This window comes from Ixodes scapularis, unplaced genomic scaffold (assembly GCF_016920785.2).
Source record: "Ixodes scapularis isolate PalLabHiFi unplaced genomic scaffold, ASM1692078v2 PGA_scaffold1__304_contigs__length_218370807, whole genome shotgun sequence".
Taxonomy (NCBI): Eukaryota; Metazoa; Arthropoda; class Arachnida; order Ixodida; family Ixodidae; genus Ixodes; species Ixodes scapularis.
The window spans coordinates 116,370,557-116,391,813 of record NW_024609846.1 but is presented as its reverse complement, the minus strand read 5'-3'; the positions used below and the strand labels follow the sequence as shown (position 1 = coordinate 116,391,813).

At 50.7% G+C, this 21,257-nt stretch overlaps 1 protein-coding gene across 1 annotated transcript; it reads left to right on the top strand.

The window, feature by feature from the left end:
• Positions 1-15,613: 15,613 nt before the first annotated feature.
• On the top strand, positions 15,614-20,998 carry LOC8042150 (GRB10-interacting GYF protein 2). Its single transcript, XM_029985613.4, has one exon. The coding sequence runs from the start codon at positions 15,729-15,731 to the stop codon at positions 19,617-19,619; it is 3,891 nt and encodes a 1,296-aa protein (XP_029841473.3). The 5' UTR covers positions 15,614-15,728; the 3' UTR covers positions 19,620-20,998.
• Positions 20,999-21,257: the final 259 nt, after the last annotated feature.

The following is a 21,257-nucleotide window of genomic DNA, read 5'->3' as shown; positions in this document are numbered from 1 at the left end:
CCATTTGCTTCCAGGGGCCGCTCGAGACATGGGCCTCGTGCGCGCGCGCGTTTGACGCTACTTGCAAGACACGTAAACACATCGAGGGGCTTTACCTTGTATTGTATTGTGTATTGTATTCTGCGGCGCAATCTCTTTGAAACGAGAGTCGAAATTCGACACGCCAAAAAAGTTTAAAAAAAAAGAAAAAAAAAAGGGGGAGAGAAGAGGGGAGGTCGTCAGGGCCCACCATCTGTCGTCGATGACCCCTGGTGGGCGGAGGGTAACAGCTACACGATCACGGTGGTCCGATCGGTACGCGCTGACTTCTCGGTGCGCAAATCACCGTCGCACTTTCCACCACGCCTCCAGTCTTTGCCTAGAACAGGCCACGTGGTCATGTTCGTTCGTGAAGCCGAGTGCGTGCTCGATGCGGGAATCCCCAATGGGCGCTGGCAGGAGCTTCTGGCACGTGAGCAGCAAATGCTCGGTGGTCTCTTCGTCTTCTCCACAGGCGCTGCATGTCATGTCCGTCACGTTGCTGTCAAACTTTCGACGGTACTGTCTTGTGCGCAGGGCACCACCGCGGGCCTCGATGAGTAGGCGACTTCCCAGCGTGTTTTTGCAGAACGTTATTGGAGCGATCTCGGTCTTGAAAGATGCATACAAATGCATGCTAGTATGCTGTTGCATTCCCAATATCCAGCGCTCCCTTTCGACAGCCTTTATCTGCGTTCGCACTTTACGCACCCAATCTTTTTCAGCTTGAGGCTCATCACTCATGCAAAAGGCTCCAAACTTTGTGCCGAGGCGGGTGACACGATTCCTCCACGTCGAATGGATGTTCTTGAGGTGAATGTAGATGAAAAGTCGCCGTGCCCAGCGGTCTTCGTCCATATGTCAGAGTCGCGCGTAGTACTCTAGCTTGCTGCTGGCTTCTCGTGCCTCGAAAGATGACCATGCGACGTCTCCTTCAACAAGCTCGTTGGCCACTTGTCCATGGCATCCCAGCGCTTGACGTCCGACATCTCTTTGGCGTCGTTCAAGATATTCACGAAGCTCGCTGGGTATGCCAATGACAGAGTTTCCAAAAGTCAGCCCGGGTACCGCGACGGCCTTCCAAAGTTCCCTGGTAACGACGTATTGGTCGCAGCTCCAGAGGCACCGTCTTCGCAGTATGTTTCGCTTACGCACTGAGGACGTCCTGAGGTTTTGGTGATGCTCAGCGAGGTAGTTTTCTGTAGCTGATAGTGTCACGCCAAGGTACCTGTACTTGGTGCAAACAGGGATCGCCGCACCCTGTAGGATGGTACAATGTTCTCCTCCTCGCGGGAAAAAATAACTGTCCCCGATTTGTCAGCATTGAAGCGTAATTGGAGTTGATCCGCCTCGGTCTGACATGTGGCCAGCAGTTTCCTCATGTCACCCACACTGTCGGCCATCAAGACAAGGTCATCAGCGTATGCAAGTCCAGCTAGCCGCCATGTAATCACCTCCCCGTGTTGGAGATGCGTCAAAGAAAAACCGATGGCCGTTTTCTCCAGCGCCCTTTCCATGCTAGATGCATACAACATGTACAGTGTCGGCGACAATGGACAACCCTGTCGTAGTCCTTTTTCAACTATAACCTCGCCAGATTTCACACCGTTGAAAGATGCCGTCACAACATTTTCATCGTAGAGCCGCTGGATTAACGTCACCCAGGTTTCAGGCATATTAAGCTGTTTTAATCTTTTCAGAAGCATGGTATGAGGAATGCAATCATATGCTTTCGCTATATCAAGGAAGCAAGTAATCATTGGTCGCTTCTCCCTCCGTGCAATCTCGATGCATTGCGTCAACGTAAAAAGATTATCTTCCAAGCGTCGCCCACGTCTAAAACCGTTCTGCAACTCAGTCAGTATGCCGCTCTCCTCGGCCCACTGTGTTATACGCCCATTAATTATGGTCGCGAACACCCTGTAGGCAACCGGCGTGACCGTGAGTGGTCGGTAGTCGTGTAACAACTGCTTGTTGCCGCCTGTCTTTGGAATTAAGGAAACTCGACCACGTCTCCAGTCGCTGGGAATCGGGTCATCGCCGCAGCAGATTTGACTAAACAGGTGTGCCAGGTGCTCTCGTGCGTCGGGTCCTAAACCTTTGAGCACCTTGGCCGAGATTCCATCCAGCCCCTGTGCTGTGCTGCCGTTTAGCCGCGCCAGTGCACGTTCTACCTGAACACACCCCACCACTGTTGCATTTTGGTCGACTGTGGTACTCTGCGGGGCATCTTCTAAATGCGGGATTTCATCCCTCATGCCTTCATGATTGCAGTTCATTTGTTTCGTCCCAAAGAGAGTGTAGAGATATTCACCCAGAAGTTCTTTTATGTTCTTTACCTCACTTCCATTGTCCGGATCCACCAGTTGGGGAGAGCTGTCTTTCCCATCTAGACTACCAATGTAGCGCCAGAACTTCTCTCCGGCTTTTTTTCCGCCCTTTCGTATATCTGCCATCTCCTTGCAATCATGTGCTTGTTTTTTTTTTTTTTTTTTTTTTTTTTCAACAATAGCTTGTGTTAGTGCCTTGCGTCTTTGGTACTCCTCCCAGAGTTGCAACGTCTCTGGACCTTTTCCAAACGACTTTAGTGCTTGGCGATGTTCTCGGTTCGCGTCTTGTCGGTACCGAATCGCTTTCCCGATTTCAGCGTCCCACCACGGGACAAGCCGTCTTTTTCCTTGCGCGCTCCTTGCCACCGAACGCTTGGCAACTGCCTGCCTAAGTTCCGTGGCGTATTCTTCATACGTTGCGGCCTTCATGCGTTGCTCACTTTCTTCGAAGTCTTGACATACAGCCTCGATATCCCCCTCGCGCAGCCGAAACGTCAATGCGCGCTTTGGGCGACTGCGATGCCGTTGGATTGCTCCGAAATGTAGTAGTATGGTACTATGATCGCTGCCAACGCTCCGTTCACCATTGTCGTCCACAACTATTTTTTTAAGGCGGTTTGACAGCCTCTTGGAGGCGAGGGCGTAATCAGTGCAGGTTTTTTTGTCCCGCACCATGCATGTATACTTTCCTTCACACTCTTCTCAGGTTTAATATCTCCAAGTCCAAATCTTCCGCCAGTTGTCTCAACATGTGTCCATTCTTTTCTTCGCGGCTGTCCAGCTCAACCAGGTGACCATTAAAGTCCCCCATCAGTAGCACGGAATGGCTTCGGTCCAAACTTTGGACGTCGTGTCGAACGCAGTCTAGAATGGCCTTGTTTTCATCTTGCTTGTTATTTCCCACCGAAAGATAAATGGCACATACAGCTGTCGGTGCGTTCCCGACTTGTCCTTCCACCCATATGTGTTCTCGGCACCTTTCAAATTTCCTGACCCATGCTTGCCCTTTCTGAGGCCATAGTAAGCCCACATTCCCTCCCCGTCGGTTGCCTTCCACCCTGTTACACCCAGCCCAGCACCATGAAGGGTCCACTGGGGGCTCTTCAGCGTCACGCAAGTGAGTCTCAGCAACCCCAAATAAGGAGAATTGTTGTTCACTGAGCATTATCTATAACTCATTCCACTTCCGTTGACGTCTTGCACCATTCAAATTTAAAAAAACCAACGATAACACTTCCTTTTTGTCTCGTTCGACCAGGAGGCAGCGGTAGTTCGGAAGTCCTGGTTTGCTTCTTGTCCATACCCCCTAACACTGCATTCCCACCAATTGTTGGCGGACTATGCGATTCACCATTTGCGCAACCTCCAACGGCGTCATGCCTGCCTGGTGCTGGACGTAGCCAGGGAATAGGGGTGACTCCTGATATGTAGGTAGACCCATTCTCAGTGTTGACATTGGATAACTCTCTCTGTCTTGCATGGTCACCCTCGGCCCTGTCATCCCGCCGCTCTGGTGTACAGGAATAAGGGGTATCCGTATCTCGGGAAAAGTAGGAACCTGGGACAGCTGTTCGCTTTGGGGTTGCAGTATATACTCCGGCTGGTTGCTCAACGGAGGTTGGTGTCCTTTCACCTGAGTCTTCAGTCGTAGATCCTTGACGTGAGGCACTCCGATATGGGGGGTCCAACAGTCATCCCTGGGATGTCGTAAGTAACGCACTTTTTTTGCGACATTTCTGTGCGTCCCATTTGTGGGTAGCTCCCATATCGCCACGGATCGCTCTGATACTGGCTCCCGACCTTGTCCCTTCTTCTGAGACCTAAAAAACGGCTTGCCACTGCACCTAGTCGTTCTGTCACCACTCGGATACCTTTTTCGCCATATTGGAGTCCGTCCTTTTGCATTGCTCTCTTGCTTGTCAGCTCACGGCTCAGGTCGATGAACCTTGCTTTGATGCTCTTGCATAGTTGCTTGAGCCTGGCGTTCAGTAGCATGGTCGCCGCATGTATTCGTTTGCCTCTCCTGTCGCTCTCCGGCACTGAACAGATCGCCAAAGATGCCTTCCGGTTGGTCCATTTCATCCTCAGTCGCTCCACTATTGCTTCCGGTTGTTCACCCCTGAGTATGTCATTTACGCCCACATGTAGTATATACAGACGTGGCACGTTTCTAGCTTGTTCTTCATACGTCTCGAGCAGTTCATGCACTACCTGCGTCGTGGCAGTTCTGTTCATTACAAACTCCAAGCTTTGGGGAGCTCTGACCTCTTCAATGAGCGCCCTAGCAATCCGTGCGACATTTCCATCTCCGGCGATAATTATTTCTCGTTGTATTCCTGGCGGAGGTCTGATCTGCTCTTCTTTAACTGTCGGCTGTATGCTGTCCATTCTCTTCTCAGCGATATCGCGGACATGTTTCTCCGGGGCGAACTTGACCGTGCAGTCTCTGATAGCTTCGGAATTGTGAGGGCTTCCTTGGCAGTCGTCAGTGTCGCACTGTGTCCCGGTGTTCCTCAGTGCGGAGAGGATTTCAGTCTGCTGACATCGAGTTACGTCGGTGTGACTTCCCTCAGAAACTTTATCTTCTGTTTCTTTCCCCACATCTGTAGAATTTCTGATCTCATATATCGCTTCAACCGCAGTCGGGTTAAGCTCTATTTCAGCGCTAGGGCTTCTCGGCTTTTTCTCCAATTTTTCTACCCGTAGTTCTAGTTCAGCTACCTTGTTTCGAAGATGACATACTTCCTCCCACAGATTCGGGTCATCCCTTCTTGCTCCATCTTCAAGCCGCTGTATCCTTTCGTTCATGCTTTTCGCTAGTTCCCCTAATCTTTGTGCATATATCCTGTCGACTGCGTTATTCATTGTATCACCTCCGTTCGCCTTGGCCTTCAAACCAGTGATCGTCTCGATAAAGCTTGTCAGATTCTGGTCGATGTCTACTTCTGCTGACCGAACGAGGGGAACCGTTGCGATCGTCGACTCCGGAGCGGTGAGACAAGGCATGTCTTGGCTCACCTCGATCCCTGGGTATGGTCGGTCTGGAGTCCTAGGACACTCCGTTTCACTGGCGTAGAGCAACCCGGTGTGAGCCATGCCTTCTGTCAGTGTGAGCGATATGTCTGGTAGCGGTGCATCTGCGCTTGTGTCATCATGGCTCTCCAGGGATGTCGGTTCCCACTCTACACCGGCGAGCACATCCTCGGGGCATTCAGTGGCGGCTTTCAACCGCTCAAGCAATTCAATCTTCGTGCCGACAGTAGATAGATTCCTTGATTTCAGCTCCCGCTTGAGATCCACAACCTTCATCTTCGTCGCCATCTGTACAGCAGGCCCTTTCCTGCTGTACAGATGGCATGGAAGTAGAGTGCCTTCATACACACGCGCGCTTTTGCTTGAGTGGCGACATCTCAGCCATTTTTCCGCCCAATGATTTTTTTATGCATTTTGAAGTGCGCGCCATCCGGTGTTACTCAGCTCGAGCGCGTAGCTTTAGCTGATGCATAGACGCCATTTTACCGACCATGTCACGCACCGAGTGCGCGAGAGCGTCACGCGTGGGCACATCAGGGCAACAATGGATGTCTTCACCCTCAGACAGACAGACATGCAGGCACCCTACATGGAAGGCAATCCCACCGCCATCTGTTGGCAATCCCACCTGGAAGGCAATCCCATCGCCATCTGTTGGTTGAGAATCACACTAACCAAGGGTGGGGTTGCACCAACGAAATTTGACATATACCCGCCGTGTTCAAACATAGGTTCAATATGATCCACAATATCCGTAAGTGACAATCGCACGTTTGTATTTTGAGCCTGGTGGCTGTATTTTTCGTTATAAACGGCCCACTCTGGCAAGCGCTCGGAGAACAGCCAGCGGAGAGCACGTGACATTTAACGCATTCGTGACGTAGTTCGTCTCGGGACGAGCAAAGCTACGGCGAGGCTGACGTCGAGAGGATGGCCTAGTCGTTCCAGCCACCGAAGCGGCTGCTTTTGTACGAATTTTGAGCAACGGGTTAATCTTCTATATTCTTGTAAAGGGACGATAGCGACTTCTGGGTCACACAAAAGGGATTCGCGGGAAGAGGGGAGTTCCTCCTTCCCCTCTCCTCTCGTCGTGGCCGGAGGCGAGACACTCACCGTCACTACCTCTCAAGGTTCCTAGACGGGCATTACAAACGAGGCGTTAGCGACGTCCACCAAGTGTTCTTTGCTAATCGTTTAATTCGTTTTAAAATTCGTTTTCGTAACTTTTTTAACGAGATATTGGTGTGTTCGATGTGATACTGCTCCTTTGAACACATATAGACCAAAAAATAAGCGCCAGAATTTCGTTGTAGTATCCCTTTAAAGGGATACTACAATGAAATTTCGTTGTAGTAACGAAATTTCGTTGTAGAGCGCCACCACCTTTTTTGCATGTAGGGGGGGGGGGGGGGGGGGGCGCCCTTCGGGATGTGGTCATTTTTTTGTTTTTTAGTATATCCCCTCGAGGTTTGAGCCCTGCATGACCTGGCGGCCCTTCTGGCGCCCCCCTATGAATGGCGCCCTGTGCGGCTGCACAGGTCGCCCGCCCCAAAGGCCGGGCCTGGTCAGGACATTACAAAAAAAAGTTGTTTCACTATAAAGGTGCGTAGTTTTTTTTTATAAAAATAGAAATACGAGGCACAATTCAAAGTTCCCGCCAGTGCACTGTGACGGAACAGTGTACTGCAAGGTGTCGGGGCGGTCAGAAGGGAGGCATCGACCTACGTCACTAAAAGTGGGTTCGCAGGAAGTCACGTGAGTTTCACTCCTCGTGCTCTCCGCGACCGTGCCTAAGACTTTTTTTTCTGCTCTTTGTACGAGCGATTGTAGAAAACGAAGTTTCAGTTCCACTAGCTCTTTATCGCTGCACCGTTGGTTAGTTTGCACTCACTAGCTGCATATGTAAGGTCATGGAACGCATGATACTCGCAAGAATGTCATGGTTTCTCGAGAACAGGTCAACATATCCAAAGGAGATGGCTGGCTTCGGAGCAGGACGCTCAACTGTAGACAACGTCATTGACCTTATCAGCTCTATCGAACAAGGCCTGCATGAACGCAAGATAACGTCGGCCGTTTTTCTAGACAGAGAAAGCATTTGACTCAATTGACCATCACTGTATCATAGACGCCATGAAAAATCAAGGTTTTGGAGGTAAAATATTCAACTGGGTTCAAAACTACTTAAGTGAACGTACGGTTTTTATGGAAACAATTGAGGGCCGAACAACCTTACATAATGTAAAAAGGAGTACCGCAAGGGGGAGCCCTGAGTCCGCTGCTTTTTAATCTCGCGCTCTTCGACTTACCCCGTCAGGTTTCTAAAGACGTCCGCCTTTCAATATATGCTGACGATATTTGCTTATGGGCCACCAATGCAAATCGCTTTGTCACTCAAAGGAAACTCCATAAATCACTCATAAAAATCTGTAATTTTCTTAATCGTTGTGGTATGAGCCTGTCGGTCGAGAAGACGGTAGCCATCGCCTTTACTCGAATGTCGATGAAGCGATTTCCTATCGTCTTTGGTGGACGAGTAATTCCATCTGTTCTAAAACACAAATTTCTCGGTTTTACAATGGACAAACACCTAGCTTGGAATCATCATACTAAAGAACTAAAATCCAAACTGGCCTCAGCCGGCAACGTGCTACGCTTCCTGACTGGCACCACGTGGGGAAAATCCTCTAAATCTATGCTAATGCTGCAAACGTCTTTAATTAATAGCCTTCTCAGATATAGCTTGCCAGTTTTGACTAATATATGTGTATCGGGCACAAAAATCATTGAGGCAGAGCTTTATAAGTCCCTCAGGACCTGCCTAGGTGTACCCCCGGGCACATCAAGTATCGGCACTATTGCCGAAGCAAGGGCATTACCTCTAGCGATTATGGCAAAACAAGAAGCATTACGTGTTCACTTGAGACACAAATTACAACACCGCCAACATCACTTGTCAGACATAACAAACCTGCGACCAATGTCAAGTTTTGGCAGAATATTATTTATATGTAACAGCAACGTTCCAAACTATGCTGAATTCCATGCAGTCCCAAGTTGCCCCCCGTGGACTCTAGCCGTACCCCACGTAAAATTTAATATTCCTGGATTTACAAAAAAGACAGCTCAAGCTCAACCATTCGTACTGCAACACGTACTAAACCTTCTACATGACAAGTACCGTAACAGTACTCATGTTTACTCTGACGGGTCCACGCACTCGAAAAGCTCATCATCTGCTCTAGCCGTACCCCACGTAAAATTTAATATTCCTGGATTTACAAAAAAGACAGCTCAAGCTCAACCATTCGTACTGCAACACGTACTAAACCTTCTACATGACAAGTACCGTAACAGTACTCATGTTTACTCTGACGGGTCCACGCACTCGAAAAGCTCATCATCTGCATTCGTCATACCCAGACTAGGTGTTGTGGAGGCACTGAAACACTGTCGAGTTGTCTCCTCTACCGCAGCAGAACTCTGTGCGCTGAACATGGCCCTATGCTACATTAGCAAATCTACAAGGAGATCGAGGTGGACGATATTCACCGACTCACGAGTGGCATTACAAATGCTACAACGGTCACCTTTAAAATCATCAAATCCGGTGCTGGTTATGAAAACACTTTACAACTATGTCGGAGCAACAAACAAGGGTCATACAGTTGACTTTCAATGGGTACCCGGACACACAAGAATTCCTGGGAACGAGTCGGCTGACGCTGAAGCAGAAAATGCGCATAACCTTGCTCCATCTGAAAACATTCCTTTCACTCGACAAGAAGCTGCAAGACATGTGGCATCATTCGGTAAAAACACTTTCCTGGGTGAATGGTCGTCCACCAAAAACTGCTACCCATACCTCCATCAAATCGACCCGGGACTAGAAAACTCTATTCCTAAAAAATTACCTCGAAATGTGGAAACTTGTTTGCATAGATGTCGCTTGAATTTTGCTTTCCCAAATATTCAGATGCACAAATTCGGGTTTATTTCAAGTCCGAACTGTTTACAATGCAACGTCCCTGAAGACCTCCACCACGTCATCTGTGAGTGCGAGTTGTTTAACACTGAGAGACGCGCACTCTATTCAGAAATTATATGGGGATCCATTCAGCCTAAACAGGATCCTTGGTCCTTGGAACGATCGAAAAAGCCAACAGAGCGCTATAGACGCCTTAGTGGTTTACTTAGAGAAAACAGACCTAATTAGCCGTCTTTGATTTAAATTTCTTACCCAAATAACTTCTAGCTCTTGATAAGGCAGGGAAGTGACGCTATGTGCAGTAGATACTTTATGAGGCGGAAACGGCAGTCACTGAGCCCCCATCTTTCTTTACTGTAGGAATATCTGAATATCTGTTTCATTGTGACATCTCTTATGTGACGGTCTTCTAAAGTGTCCGGAGACCTCATGGTTGAACTCGACCGAACACAATGTTGAATGCTACAGACTGTTATATGAAGATGGGCTTTTTAACTCTAACACTGTCGCATTACAAAAGCGATCTCTTTTTTTTTTTCTTCGTTGTGTACGTATTTACAAATTATCACTATTCTGCGATAACTGATTTTTTGCACCAGACTGTATGCGCTCTATATTTTGCTACCTTTATTTTTTCCTCTTCCCTGTCCTCTGTTATCCCACTCCCCATCCCCACGCAGAGTAGCCAACCGAGACTTCTTCGGTTAATTTCTCTGTTTTTTCCTGATCATTAAATGAAAATGAAAATGACGTGATGGAGGTCAATGATGAAAGCGTTGCAAGTACAAGCCAGTGTACGAGTGCATGCCGTCAGTCCGATGATACAGAGCTATACTGGGTACAAAAGAAGCTATCAAGTTTTGAAAAAAAATTTAGAACGCTCGCAGAAATTAGGATTGCTAGCGTACGACACGCCCAATTGCATTGCTGAAGGTTCGGACACCGAGGTCGTCGAATCATCGTATTGGGCATGAGATCGAACTATAGGGAGTATTCACTGGACGCCATATTTGTGGGTGCTGTTTAGAGCGCATGCTCAGAACGAGCTCACATCAATAGGCCGCTAAGACCGGCAGTCTTGATGATGCGGAATGCACGTTGCAAAAAAACTGTGGAAGCTCGCCATCAGCGCGCTTTCAGCATTCACGCACACAGCTATGGCCGCCAGTGAATACTCCCTATAGGGGACACTCTATTGAGCTTGTTGTCCCCACAGTCCGGTGTTTACTAACATAGCATAACAAAGAAATTGAACCTCGCCTAGCGTGGTTCAATGGCGCGCAACAGACGGCCTCCCCAACCTTCCCGAGCAACTCCCTCCTTGGGAGGATCACATGAACATTACTGAAAACAAGTCGACTGCTCGAAAAGGCGACTTCCAACAGCAAGCACGAATCGCAAAAGCGCACTCCAGAATGGTTGAGACATGGACTAACCCCACTCACATCATAGCCGCATATACCGACACCGCCGCAGAAGACTCCCCGGTTCCGCTGAAGACCGCGGCAGTCTACTTTCCAGCTCTCGACTCCTCGGCCGCGAACGCACTTCCAATGCGCACCTCCATCAAAGGGGGTGAACTTGCGGCGATTCACCTCGCCCTCAAAACAGTCCTCAAGTCACAACATCCGCTCCCTCGCGAACTTCGAGTGTTCTCGGACTCAAGAGAAGCAATTAAAGAATGCCAAAAAGCAAGAAGTCCGAGCCGCATAGTTCGGGAAATCAAGAAGCTCGCCTCCCGACTCCTGCAGGAAGGAACGACTACCAAAATCTCCTGGGTCCCTGCGCATGCAGGCATCGAGGGCAATGAAGAGGCTCATCAGCTAGCTCGCGCGTCCCTTTCCCTTCTCCGCGAAGCTGCTGACGTCCCTCCACATATACACGACCACGGCTATGCCCCCGCCTGTGATCAGGACACGGCTGGCCAAACAGATCAAGGATACGACCCGGATGAAGAACGGGCCCAGATTAAAGAGCACTACCGGACCACACTGTGAGAGAAACTTCCTCCGAACGCAGATCCCCTTCCCCAGGGTTTCGGCAGACGAGCCAGCGTTCTCCTCACGAAAATACGCACGGACACCACCTGCACGCCCGCCCGCATCGCATCATGGAGCAAAGGAACCAGGTCTGGAACCTGTTCTATGTGCACCATGGGCAAGAAGGCCGACACTCACCACATTCTATGGGAGTGCCCCAAATCAAAGGAAGCCAGGACAAAGCACCGACCCCCAGACATTATCTCCCTGGATGGATGGACACACCCGCCTGGATCCCAGGACAACCAAAGGAGAATCCTGAACGGCCTCCTAGATCTTATCTATGAGGCCAAGTTGGACATCTTCATCTAATCCCTTCTCTTTTAATTTGTGCCAGCGTCCAGACCGCGTAGTTACCGACACCCTCCCTCTCCTTTCCCCCTAGATTATGGCCAATAAACGCATTATGAACTGAACGTGGTCTGGACACGAGCGCTTCGCTTTGACCAGTGCTTTACTCGCACGAGGAGCGGCCTTCGAATCGTCATTTTCGATTTCTCTTATCAAAAACGAAGAAGAAAATTCGGTTTGTTGTCCCCACAGCTGAAGCGTTCCGGTAGAGGCGTGGCTGAAGATGCCTGCCGTCTCTCGGAAATGCATGCAGTGTGATCTCTTCAGTTGCTGAAATAGCGGGACAGTCCCTCACACAGCACCTTCTAGACATTCTAGTTGTTCACGTCAATTCACTGACTCCTTTTCTTCTACCTTTACAGCAACATTAAGCGGTGAAAAGCAAATAAAAGAAACCTTGTCTGCTTGGATCGCTCATGGAGGTGCGGAGAATAACAAAAGTATTTAAAAAATATTACACGTGCTCGCGGTAAGCACGAGGAGGGATACAACTCACGTGACTTCCGGCGATGCCTCCCTTCTGACCGCCCCGATACTGTTGCGTCACAGTGCACTGGCGGGAACTTTGAATTGAACCTCGTATTTCTATTTTTTATAAAAAAAAAAAAAAAAAAAAACTACGCATTTTTTTAGTGAAACAATTTTTTTGTAATGTCCTGACATGCCAATTCAACGCCTAGCATGAAAAAAAAATATTTTTTTGGCGTGTCAGAGGTTCTTTGAGTGCGACGTGGTGGTCTATTTTCGTTATCTCGCTCATGTGCACGAAGCAACAAGCAACGGCCTGTCATACTTCAGCAAGCGGTGATATTATCGTTGCTATCGTTTTGACAGCGTTCTAATGTTGCGAACGGTGCCTTTCGGAATCGTGTGTCATTTGGCAAATTATTACCACTCACACGCAGAAATAAAAATGAAGAAAACGGTAGAACAATACCGTTGCCTTCCAGTGAGAGTGACTATAAACTATAATAAGGCGTATAGGTGTAGACTCCGGGGGGGCTATCGGGGCTCGTGCTCCCCCTGGTAAGATCCGGGGGGGGGGGGGGGGGGGGGGTGCAGAGCCCCTCCCCGGGCCAAACCATGATCCTTACCGAGACGCTGTTTACGTGCCATGCAACGTTACTAGAACCACTCAGTTGGGAAACTGCCATAGAAACTGCTCTGAAAAAGTGGCACCGATTCGTACTCCTGAACAACTAAATGCGATCACAACGCCACCACTTCTCCCGCAGCGGCCACTCGAGGAACTGCACGTGACTTCCCTTTTGGTTTTAATCGGCCATTTTGAAGCCAAAACAGATACTGTGGAAGGGGCTTCAGGGATGCCACCCCCGACTCCCAAACGGACGCGCCGCGAATCACTATCGAGGTTAATATACGTCTAGCTCGGGACGCGCTACCTGAAGTCACCGCTGAGGCAATGTTGTATAAAAAACAATATTAGAGAGTTTTAGTAGATCGTGTTTTCAGGCCACGCTAATCGTAGCGGGAGCTCGCGCTGGCACTTTGATGCATGCGCTAAAGCGCGCGCTCGTAGCGGTAGCGGGCCTTTGAAAGCGATCTACCAAAACTCCCTAATAATTGTACTGCAAAACTTGAAAAACCAAATATTTTTGAAAACAACACGCGCCCTTCGTTTTGTACTAATCTCCTATAAAGGTTACTACGAAAAGAGTTTTTTTTTCCGTTGGTTTTTACGCAAAAACATGCTTTCTACAAGCTCAAGGTGACCACAGTTAAGACAAATGATATATACAGAGTGCCGCTGTTGTCGTATTTAGCTCGGTCTCGGTAGACGCCAGCGGCCCAGGTTTGAACGGTGAGTTTCCCAACTGGGAGGGGTACGTTCTAGTAACGTTGGTGCCATGTAACGAGCTTCTAGTAGTGGCATGTAAACAAAATAACGTCCACCCTGCCTTTATTGACAAAATACATGGAAAACGGAATCCCAGCGAGCTTTCGTTAGCTTCAATCTCCAGTTCTGGCGAAAAAATAACGCGCAGCAGCCCCCCCCCCCCCTTTCCCCCCGTAGAACTTGTCAGCCTGCCCCCACTGATCGGTGGCCTGCCCAAAATTGCCTGCCCTGCCCTGCCCTGCCCCCCCCCCCCCCCCCCCCCCCCCCCCCCCCCCCGGAAAATGGAAAGTCTACGCCGCTGATAAGGCGAATACTAAATTTATTAGCCAATGTTTTTTTGTCTCTTCTGGTTCCCAGGTGTGCAAGTCTTTGATATCTACGACGAGACCAGTGGTTCAAACAAAACTTGCTTTGTAAGATGCTGCCGCTGTGGGTGCTCCAAGCGTTTTTTTACTAGAGTGCCTCAATGTTGTTGGTTGTTGGCCGCTGCGCCTTGCAAGGCGCAGCGGCCAACAACATTGAGGCACTCTGTCTTTTACCACTGTACTTTTACTCTTTTACTACCATAGAGTTATTACAATAAACGCCAGAGGCTCAGCTGGCGCTAGTGTGCTGTTGCATTTTGAAACAGACAGCAAGCAGTCAGAAACTGACTTCCGGTAATGCATTTCTATGGGAAAAGGCGAGTGTATTTTCTTTCTGCGCTCGAACATAAGAGCAAATATCAGGAATAATGTGTACGTACTAGGCACATTGGAACATTTATCAGTCACGCTGACGAAATAATTGGTCAGTTTACAGCATTTTTATTTGAAATTCGTGGCATGAAAAACGGTGCTAAAACTGCTTCGTACGCGTATTTATGCGCACTTTCGGACGCTGCTAGCTCGAACACGGCGTCGACGCTTTCAGCATGGGGGATACGTGAACGAACGAAGGACACGTGGAAAACCAAGAGAGACGGCAAGAACTACGCAACACTAGATAAGTAACTCCTTGTGCATGCAGACGATCAAAATAAATTGAATGCCATGTAATCTAGTCTGATTTGCAATAAATAAGTACTGCTTCATTCCTGCTCATGAATATGTGCGAAGATGCTTGTTCTGGGAATTTAAATCATCACCCATCACCCGCAAGCTCCAAATCTTTGCAGGAGCCAAAGAGCAGGTGCCCGATAAAAAGTGCCCGACATAAGAAATAATAAAAAAGACGCACCTTTCGTAGTTCACGTGATTTTTTTATTATTATTATTATTTTTTTTTTTTTTTTTTTGCGTTCGAATGTTTTTTTTAACCAATCGTAAAGATGCACGACGGAGTCATTTTCATCCAATGACAGGACGGGCAATTAGCAACATTTAAGCACCACAGAAATAATAATAATACTTCATTCGTACTTTGGAGGGTTTATCCAGGCGCACAGGGTCGCAAAAGGCAGTGATGCACATACCACGAAGGCTTGCAGTCCCAACCTGGGGCCCATTATCGCACACGCACCTAAAAAAAAAAAAAAAAAAAAAAAAAAAAAAAAAAGCTTTGAACGCACGTATTTTACATTCCTTTCGATCGTTAGTTTGCTTAGAATCGTCGCTCGTTTTTACATACCTTCCTTGCAACAGAGCTTTGGGCCTGAAATAGAGCGAAGTTTAACATCGTTCAGTAGTAAAGAAAAATGTAACTAATTAGCAATTGCACTCTCACAATACCAATAAAGGTACATACTATCCGGTACAACCGAAATGACAAAAGTTATTCATGTTATTTTCCGGCGAAGAGACAAAATTCACGCGCGTTTTCCCATAGGAATACACAGGGAGGCTGGAAATCTAGACTGCATGCTGTCTGCTTCCATTTGCAACCGGAAGTCCCTTAGACACTAGCGCCAGCTGAGCCTCTAGCGTTTATTGCAATAACTCTATGTTTACTACGGCTGCTTACTGGAAGTTATCTTATCACTAGCGCCCCCTACAAAGATCGACTAATTTTTCAGAAGTGAGAGCATTTCTTGGGTCTGGTACCGTATAATTGTCGGCCATTTTGATCCTTGCTGTCGTGTCAGGGCTTAGTTTTCTTTCCCAATCGCCAAAACCGAACTCCAATCGCTTCGAGATGGGAGAAACGGCACTCAAGTTTGGTCCCGAGTGGCTCCGCGCACTGACTCAGACCAACGGGGTCACAGCACCAGCCCCGACGGCCGGGCTAACAAAGTACAAGCTCTCAAACTACCGATACGGGAGGGAAGAGATGCTCGCGATGTTTGATCAAAGCGCGCCCATGCCGGAGACGTTGCGCGAGTTCCAGCAGCTGGCCGTTGAGAACACGCAGCCGCCGCTGGCGCTTGTCACGATGACTGAAGAGGAGCAGCGGATTTGGGCACGCTCGGTGAACAGTGACGCGGTGCTTCGGCTCACTGTGGGCAAGGGCGCCGTGCCCGGTGCGGGACCTGGTCGGGGAGGACCTCGGGGCGGATCGGTGGACCGGGGTCGCGGTCGAGGCCGTGGCGGCGTCTACCAGAGGGGCCTCGGCGGCAGCAGCGAGGAGTCCGGCGACACGAGTCAGTTCGGAGCCTTCATCCGTGCGAGGCCCTTCGAGCGCAGCCACAGCCTCACGGAGCGCGACCAGCGCTGGGACGACAAGAAGCCCGATCGGCAATTCCCGGCCAGGCCAGGCTTCGACGGCGACACGTTCCGCAAAGAAGGCGCCGCCGCCGCCAGCGGGGCTCCTGGCGGCGGGGCCGGCGCAACGAGCGCAACGACCAGCAGGCCTGCCGAGAACTGGCGCTCGGGACACTCGGAGGAAGACGAGAACTGGCGCAGCAAGGTCTCGTCCGCGCAGCCCCCGACCGAGAAGTGGAAGTCGTGGAGAAATCACGCCAAGGGCGACGAGGACGACGGCACGACCGCGGCGACCAACGGCCCGGCCAAGAAGGACAGGCATTGGATAGAGGACCACGGCAGCGTACCCCCCGAGCAGCTGCCCGAGTGGATCCAAGACCAGGGAGACACGGAGAAGGTGGGCTCTTTCGACGCCAAGGGCGCCTTCCTAGACACAAGGGAGTTCGAGGAAGAGAGCTGGGAGGGAGACCTGCTGCCTCCTGCACAAGCGGAGGCTCGCCCGCCCGCTAAGCGAGAAGACAAGCCGACCAGGGAGGCTGCGCTCGCGAAGCGGGTGAGTGAGCCGCCTGCCGAGAAGCCGAAGTCACCCCCACCCCAGCGCACGCACCAGGTGCCCCCTAGGAAAGCGGACAAGTCGCCCGTGCGGAGTCCACCCAAGCCGATTCCCCCCGCACAGCCCCAGTGTCCGCTTGAAGGCCCGCAGCCTAAAAGCAGACCGGAGGAAGCTAGCAAGACAGTGTCGACGTCGCCAAAAGACGACAGCTTTGCACACCTCGCCAAAGCTGCGGAAAACATGATGGCCGAATGGACAGCCGAGGAGGAGAAGAAGTTTGTGTCACAGTCTGTAGCCGGGGAACAAAACCTGCCGGAGCACCTCTACCGATGGCTTTACAAGGACCCACAAGGCGACATCCAAGGTCCGTTCTCGTCCCCTGAGATGATGGAGTGGTTCCAGGCAGGCTACTTCACTATGGACTTGATGGTGAAGCGGGTCTGTGATATGGGTTTCTCCAAACTGGGGGCTCTCATCAAGAGCTGGGGTGTTGTGCCTTTTGCCGCCTCCCAGCAGCCTGCACCGATGAAGAGCCCGTTGGGTGCAGAGCTTGGCGGCCATCCCCCTCCCAACCTAGCGATGCCGCCCCTTCCGCACCCAGGCCTTGCCAGCCTCCCTCCAAATCAAGTGACCTATGCGTTCCAGCAGCACTACATGCAAGAGGTGTACAGGGCAGCCGCCATGCAGCAGATCCAGAACCACCTCAAGACCAACGACGCCTTTGCCAACCTGTCCCCCATCGACCAGAACCGCATCTGTCTACAGTACTACATGGCCAGCCATCCCATGTCTCGGCCAGCTGGTTTTGGTGACCACGCACCCGTCGTGAACCTGCTGAGCTCAATGGGGCTGCCTCCGGTCTACGGCATCCCGCACTCCCTCGCCAAGGACTCGTCTCTGCCCGAGGGTCCCAGCTGGCCTCCACAACCAGTGTCGACTGCGGCCCCGACGTCTACGGCAGAGTCTAGGGGCAGCAGCGTGTGGGATGCCGATCCCAGTATCGTGGCAGCCCCTTTGCCAACCGCTGCACCTAGCCGGAACTTGATGGAGACCCTGTGGCTGGAAAAGCTGGCATCGCAGTCACTCATGGCTGAGCAGATGCGTATGAAGGAGGAAGAAGGACGGCGGCTGCAGGAGCTCCAGAAGCAGGCACGGCTGGAGGAGGAGCGGCGACTGCTGGAGGAGCGGAGGAAGGAAGAGGCAGAGAAGAAGAGGCAGCAGGAGGAGGAAGAGGAACGGCGGAGGAGGGAGGAGGAGGAACGGCAAAGGCGGGAGGAAGAGGAGAGAAGGAGGATGGAGGAAGAGGAGGAGAGGAGGCGGAGGCAAAAGGAGGAGGAGCTGCTGCGGCAGCAGCGGATAGAGGAGGAGAAGAGGAAGGTGGAAGAAGAGCGCAGGAGGATGGAGGAGGAGAGGAAGGCAGAAGAGGAGCAAAAGCGAAAAGCAGAAGAGGCTAAGAAGGCAGCTGAAGAGAAGAAACGACAGGAGAAGGCTGCGAAGGAGGCTGCAGCCGCAGCTGCTGCAGCAGCAAAAGCCGCCTCGGCCATGGCTGCTGCTCCACCAACGGGAGCTTTCACCGCAATGGCGTCTTCGCCAGCTGCGAAGAAGAGCCCCAGCAAGGTGTCTCTAATGGATGCGGACGAGTTCATGGCCCTGAAACAGCCACCCAAGCAGCAGCCAGCCACGGTTGAGCCAGTGAGGCCGGACAAGCCACAAGGGCCCGTGTGGGGAAGCAAGACCAGCCAGCCTGTCCAGACGTCGGCCCTTTCTCTCGCTGAGATCCAGCGGATGCAGGAAGAGAAGGAGCGTAGTCTGGCCGAGGAGCGTGCCCAGCAGCTGCGCAAGCAGCAGCAGCAGGCCATGCAGCAGGCACTGTTCCTCCAGCAACAGCAGCAACAGCCGCAGAAGTCCACCCTAACGTGGGCTTCGAGGGCACAGGCCCCCCCCGCGGGCACGGCGGTCAAGTCCCTGTCAGAAATCCAGCAGGAGGAAGCCGAGCGGGTGGACAAGATGCGCAAGGCTCAGCAGCAGCAGCGCCAGCAGCAACAGCAGATGCGGCAACAGGAGAGCAGCGTGCTCCAGCTGTCGGGTGCCTGGGGCACCACGTCCAACAGCCTGCTCAAGTCCTTCAACAACAGCTTCCAGTACCTGGAGATGGTTCAGGACGAAGACAACACCAGGGGCTTCTGGGACGAGGCAGTCACGACGACACCAGCCCCCAAGCCGGCCCCCAAGTCGACAAGCAAGCCGGCGGCGGGCGACGGCAGCTTCCCATCACTGGCGGGCAACCCCGTGGCCGGTGCTTCGAGCGGCCGCTCTTCCAAGAGCCAGCAGAGCAAGAAGGCGGAGGAGCAGGTGATGAAGCTGTTCGAAGTGCATGCCAAGGCGGCGCCCACGGACGAGCTAACAGCATGGTGCGTGCAAGTGCTGGGTGGCATCCAGTCCTACCTGGACATCCCGACGGTGGTGGCCATTCTCAAGGATGTCGAGTCCCCGGCCGAGGTGCAGGAGTATGTGCACAACTTCTTTGGCAACAGCCTGGACACTAAGGACTTTGTGCAGCAGTTCCTGCAGAGGCGGGAGCGCTACCTCAAGAGCTGTGGCTCTGTGCCACGGCCAGAGGACACCTTCACGCTGGCGGCCAGCAGCATCGCGAGCATGGCAGCCCGCGAGGCTTCAGCCACGACGCAGGGCGACGGATTTACTGCTGCACGCTCCAAGAAGAAGAAGAAGAGCAAGATGCAGAAAGTGGACAGCTCCTTGCTGGGCTTCACAGTGCAGGCGGATCCTGCTCGGCTCAATGCCGGAGAGATTGACAGGGTGGAGGGCATCTAGGGGCCCTGTGCAGAGGAGGGGGCACAAGTGATCTGCCTTTAAGATGGACCTGTACATACCAAGAAATTTGCGGTTATTTATTAAAAAAAAAAGAGAGAGCAGACAGATAACACGCCGACCTTTGCTTGCTGAGCTGTTTGAACCCCTTCCTATCCTCTTGCTCTGCCGACCCCCTTGGACTCGTGTAAAAGGTCCTCGGTAACGGCCCTTTCCTAGTCTTTAACTCTCGCTATTGCCGGTGGCCATCAACTTCGCATTGTTTCGTTTGCTTACCTAACTCACATTTTCTACAAGTTTGTGAGTGGTTTTTATATTTTACTTTTTTTCTGCATTGCAAAATTGCGATTGCGAGCATGTAGTGCCTCAATTTACAAGCAGGAACCCTTTGTGCGTGGGCATTAAAAGCACTCTGTTCTAAAAATGTCACATTTGCCTCTGTCACATATTCCATGTTAAAGGAATGTGCACAATGTTTGCCCCACTTTGAAATAAGCCATTCCATTGATATAATTTGGCCCTTTTAACAAGATTTGTTCATTTCAAAACTTAATCCAACTGTATCCCTAGAAACTGACCTCATAGAACATTATGTATTTTACTTCAGCGAATGTTCGTAGTGACTCTGGAATTCAAGATCTGTCACTTGCTGATTACTTAAGACTTTTCACGTTCATGCAATGTTGGAAATCATTGTCTCATTAATCCCTGATGATGCGTTGCCTAACGCTTGGAGCAACAAGGAGACATTGTCAATGCTTCTTTCCGATTTGGCCTGTGCCAGCTTGTTTTTGAGGAACATTCTTTTTTATTATGCTGTTTTTGCAGGAACAACAGGTGTTTTTACATTTTTTGGTCTGCTCCCATTCACACAGTGTTTTTAATTGTGTTTTGCCTAATTTTGAAAGTGATAAAAAAATTATATTTTCCGCCCTTTATTGCATGCTGGAAAGTGCAACTATGTCTCGAGTTGTGAGTGTGCGACATAGTCTGAAGGGTGCCACAAAAGTGTTTTCCTTTTCCACGCTTTTAACATAAAAAGCAATCTCCCTTGTAAGCAGTAGCATTTTTCAAAGGTCCATTGGTGCCCCTTCCAAGCAGTGGTGTCCTCTTGCAGAGAAAGAAACCCTCCGACGTTTCTACTCGTGGGGTGACGTTTTGTGACGTTTTGCAAGTCTGTCTTGTCAACGTGCCCCGCCATCAAATGCAATACACACCTGTACATACCAACTCAGCTAGTGCCTTAATTCTGGTGTGGACACCCAACCATTAATGTAATTTTGTAAGATATGACTTGTGTTGTGTAACTTCGCATTGTACAATGAGACACCTTCTCGGAATAAACCATATTGGTTTTCAAGTCAGCTCCGCAAAGCAAATAACGGAGGTTTCCTTTCTTTTGGTGGTGGGTCGTGTCTGATGCACATGGAGCAGCTCTTGCCCGGAATGCTCCGTCGCTGCTTTTTGCCCCTCACCCTGTACCTTGATATAACTGGGATTCATCGCAAAAAAACACAAAAGCAGTCGGAGCCATAGTAACTTCTTGGAAGCCTCGGAGTGGTAGCCGAGACTTTGTTAATTCAAGGTGTTGGCCAATTTGAGCCTCTACGCGAAATGTCGACTGCTACTGACAACGTGTGC

What these genes read in the sequence shown, in the direction of transcription:
- LOC8042150 (XM_029985613.4), top strand. Translation starts at nt 15,729, where the DNA reads ATGGGAGAAACGGCACTCAAGTTTGGTCCCGAGTGGCTCCGCGCACTG.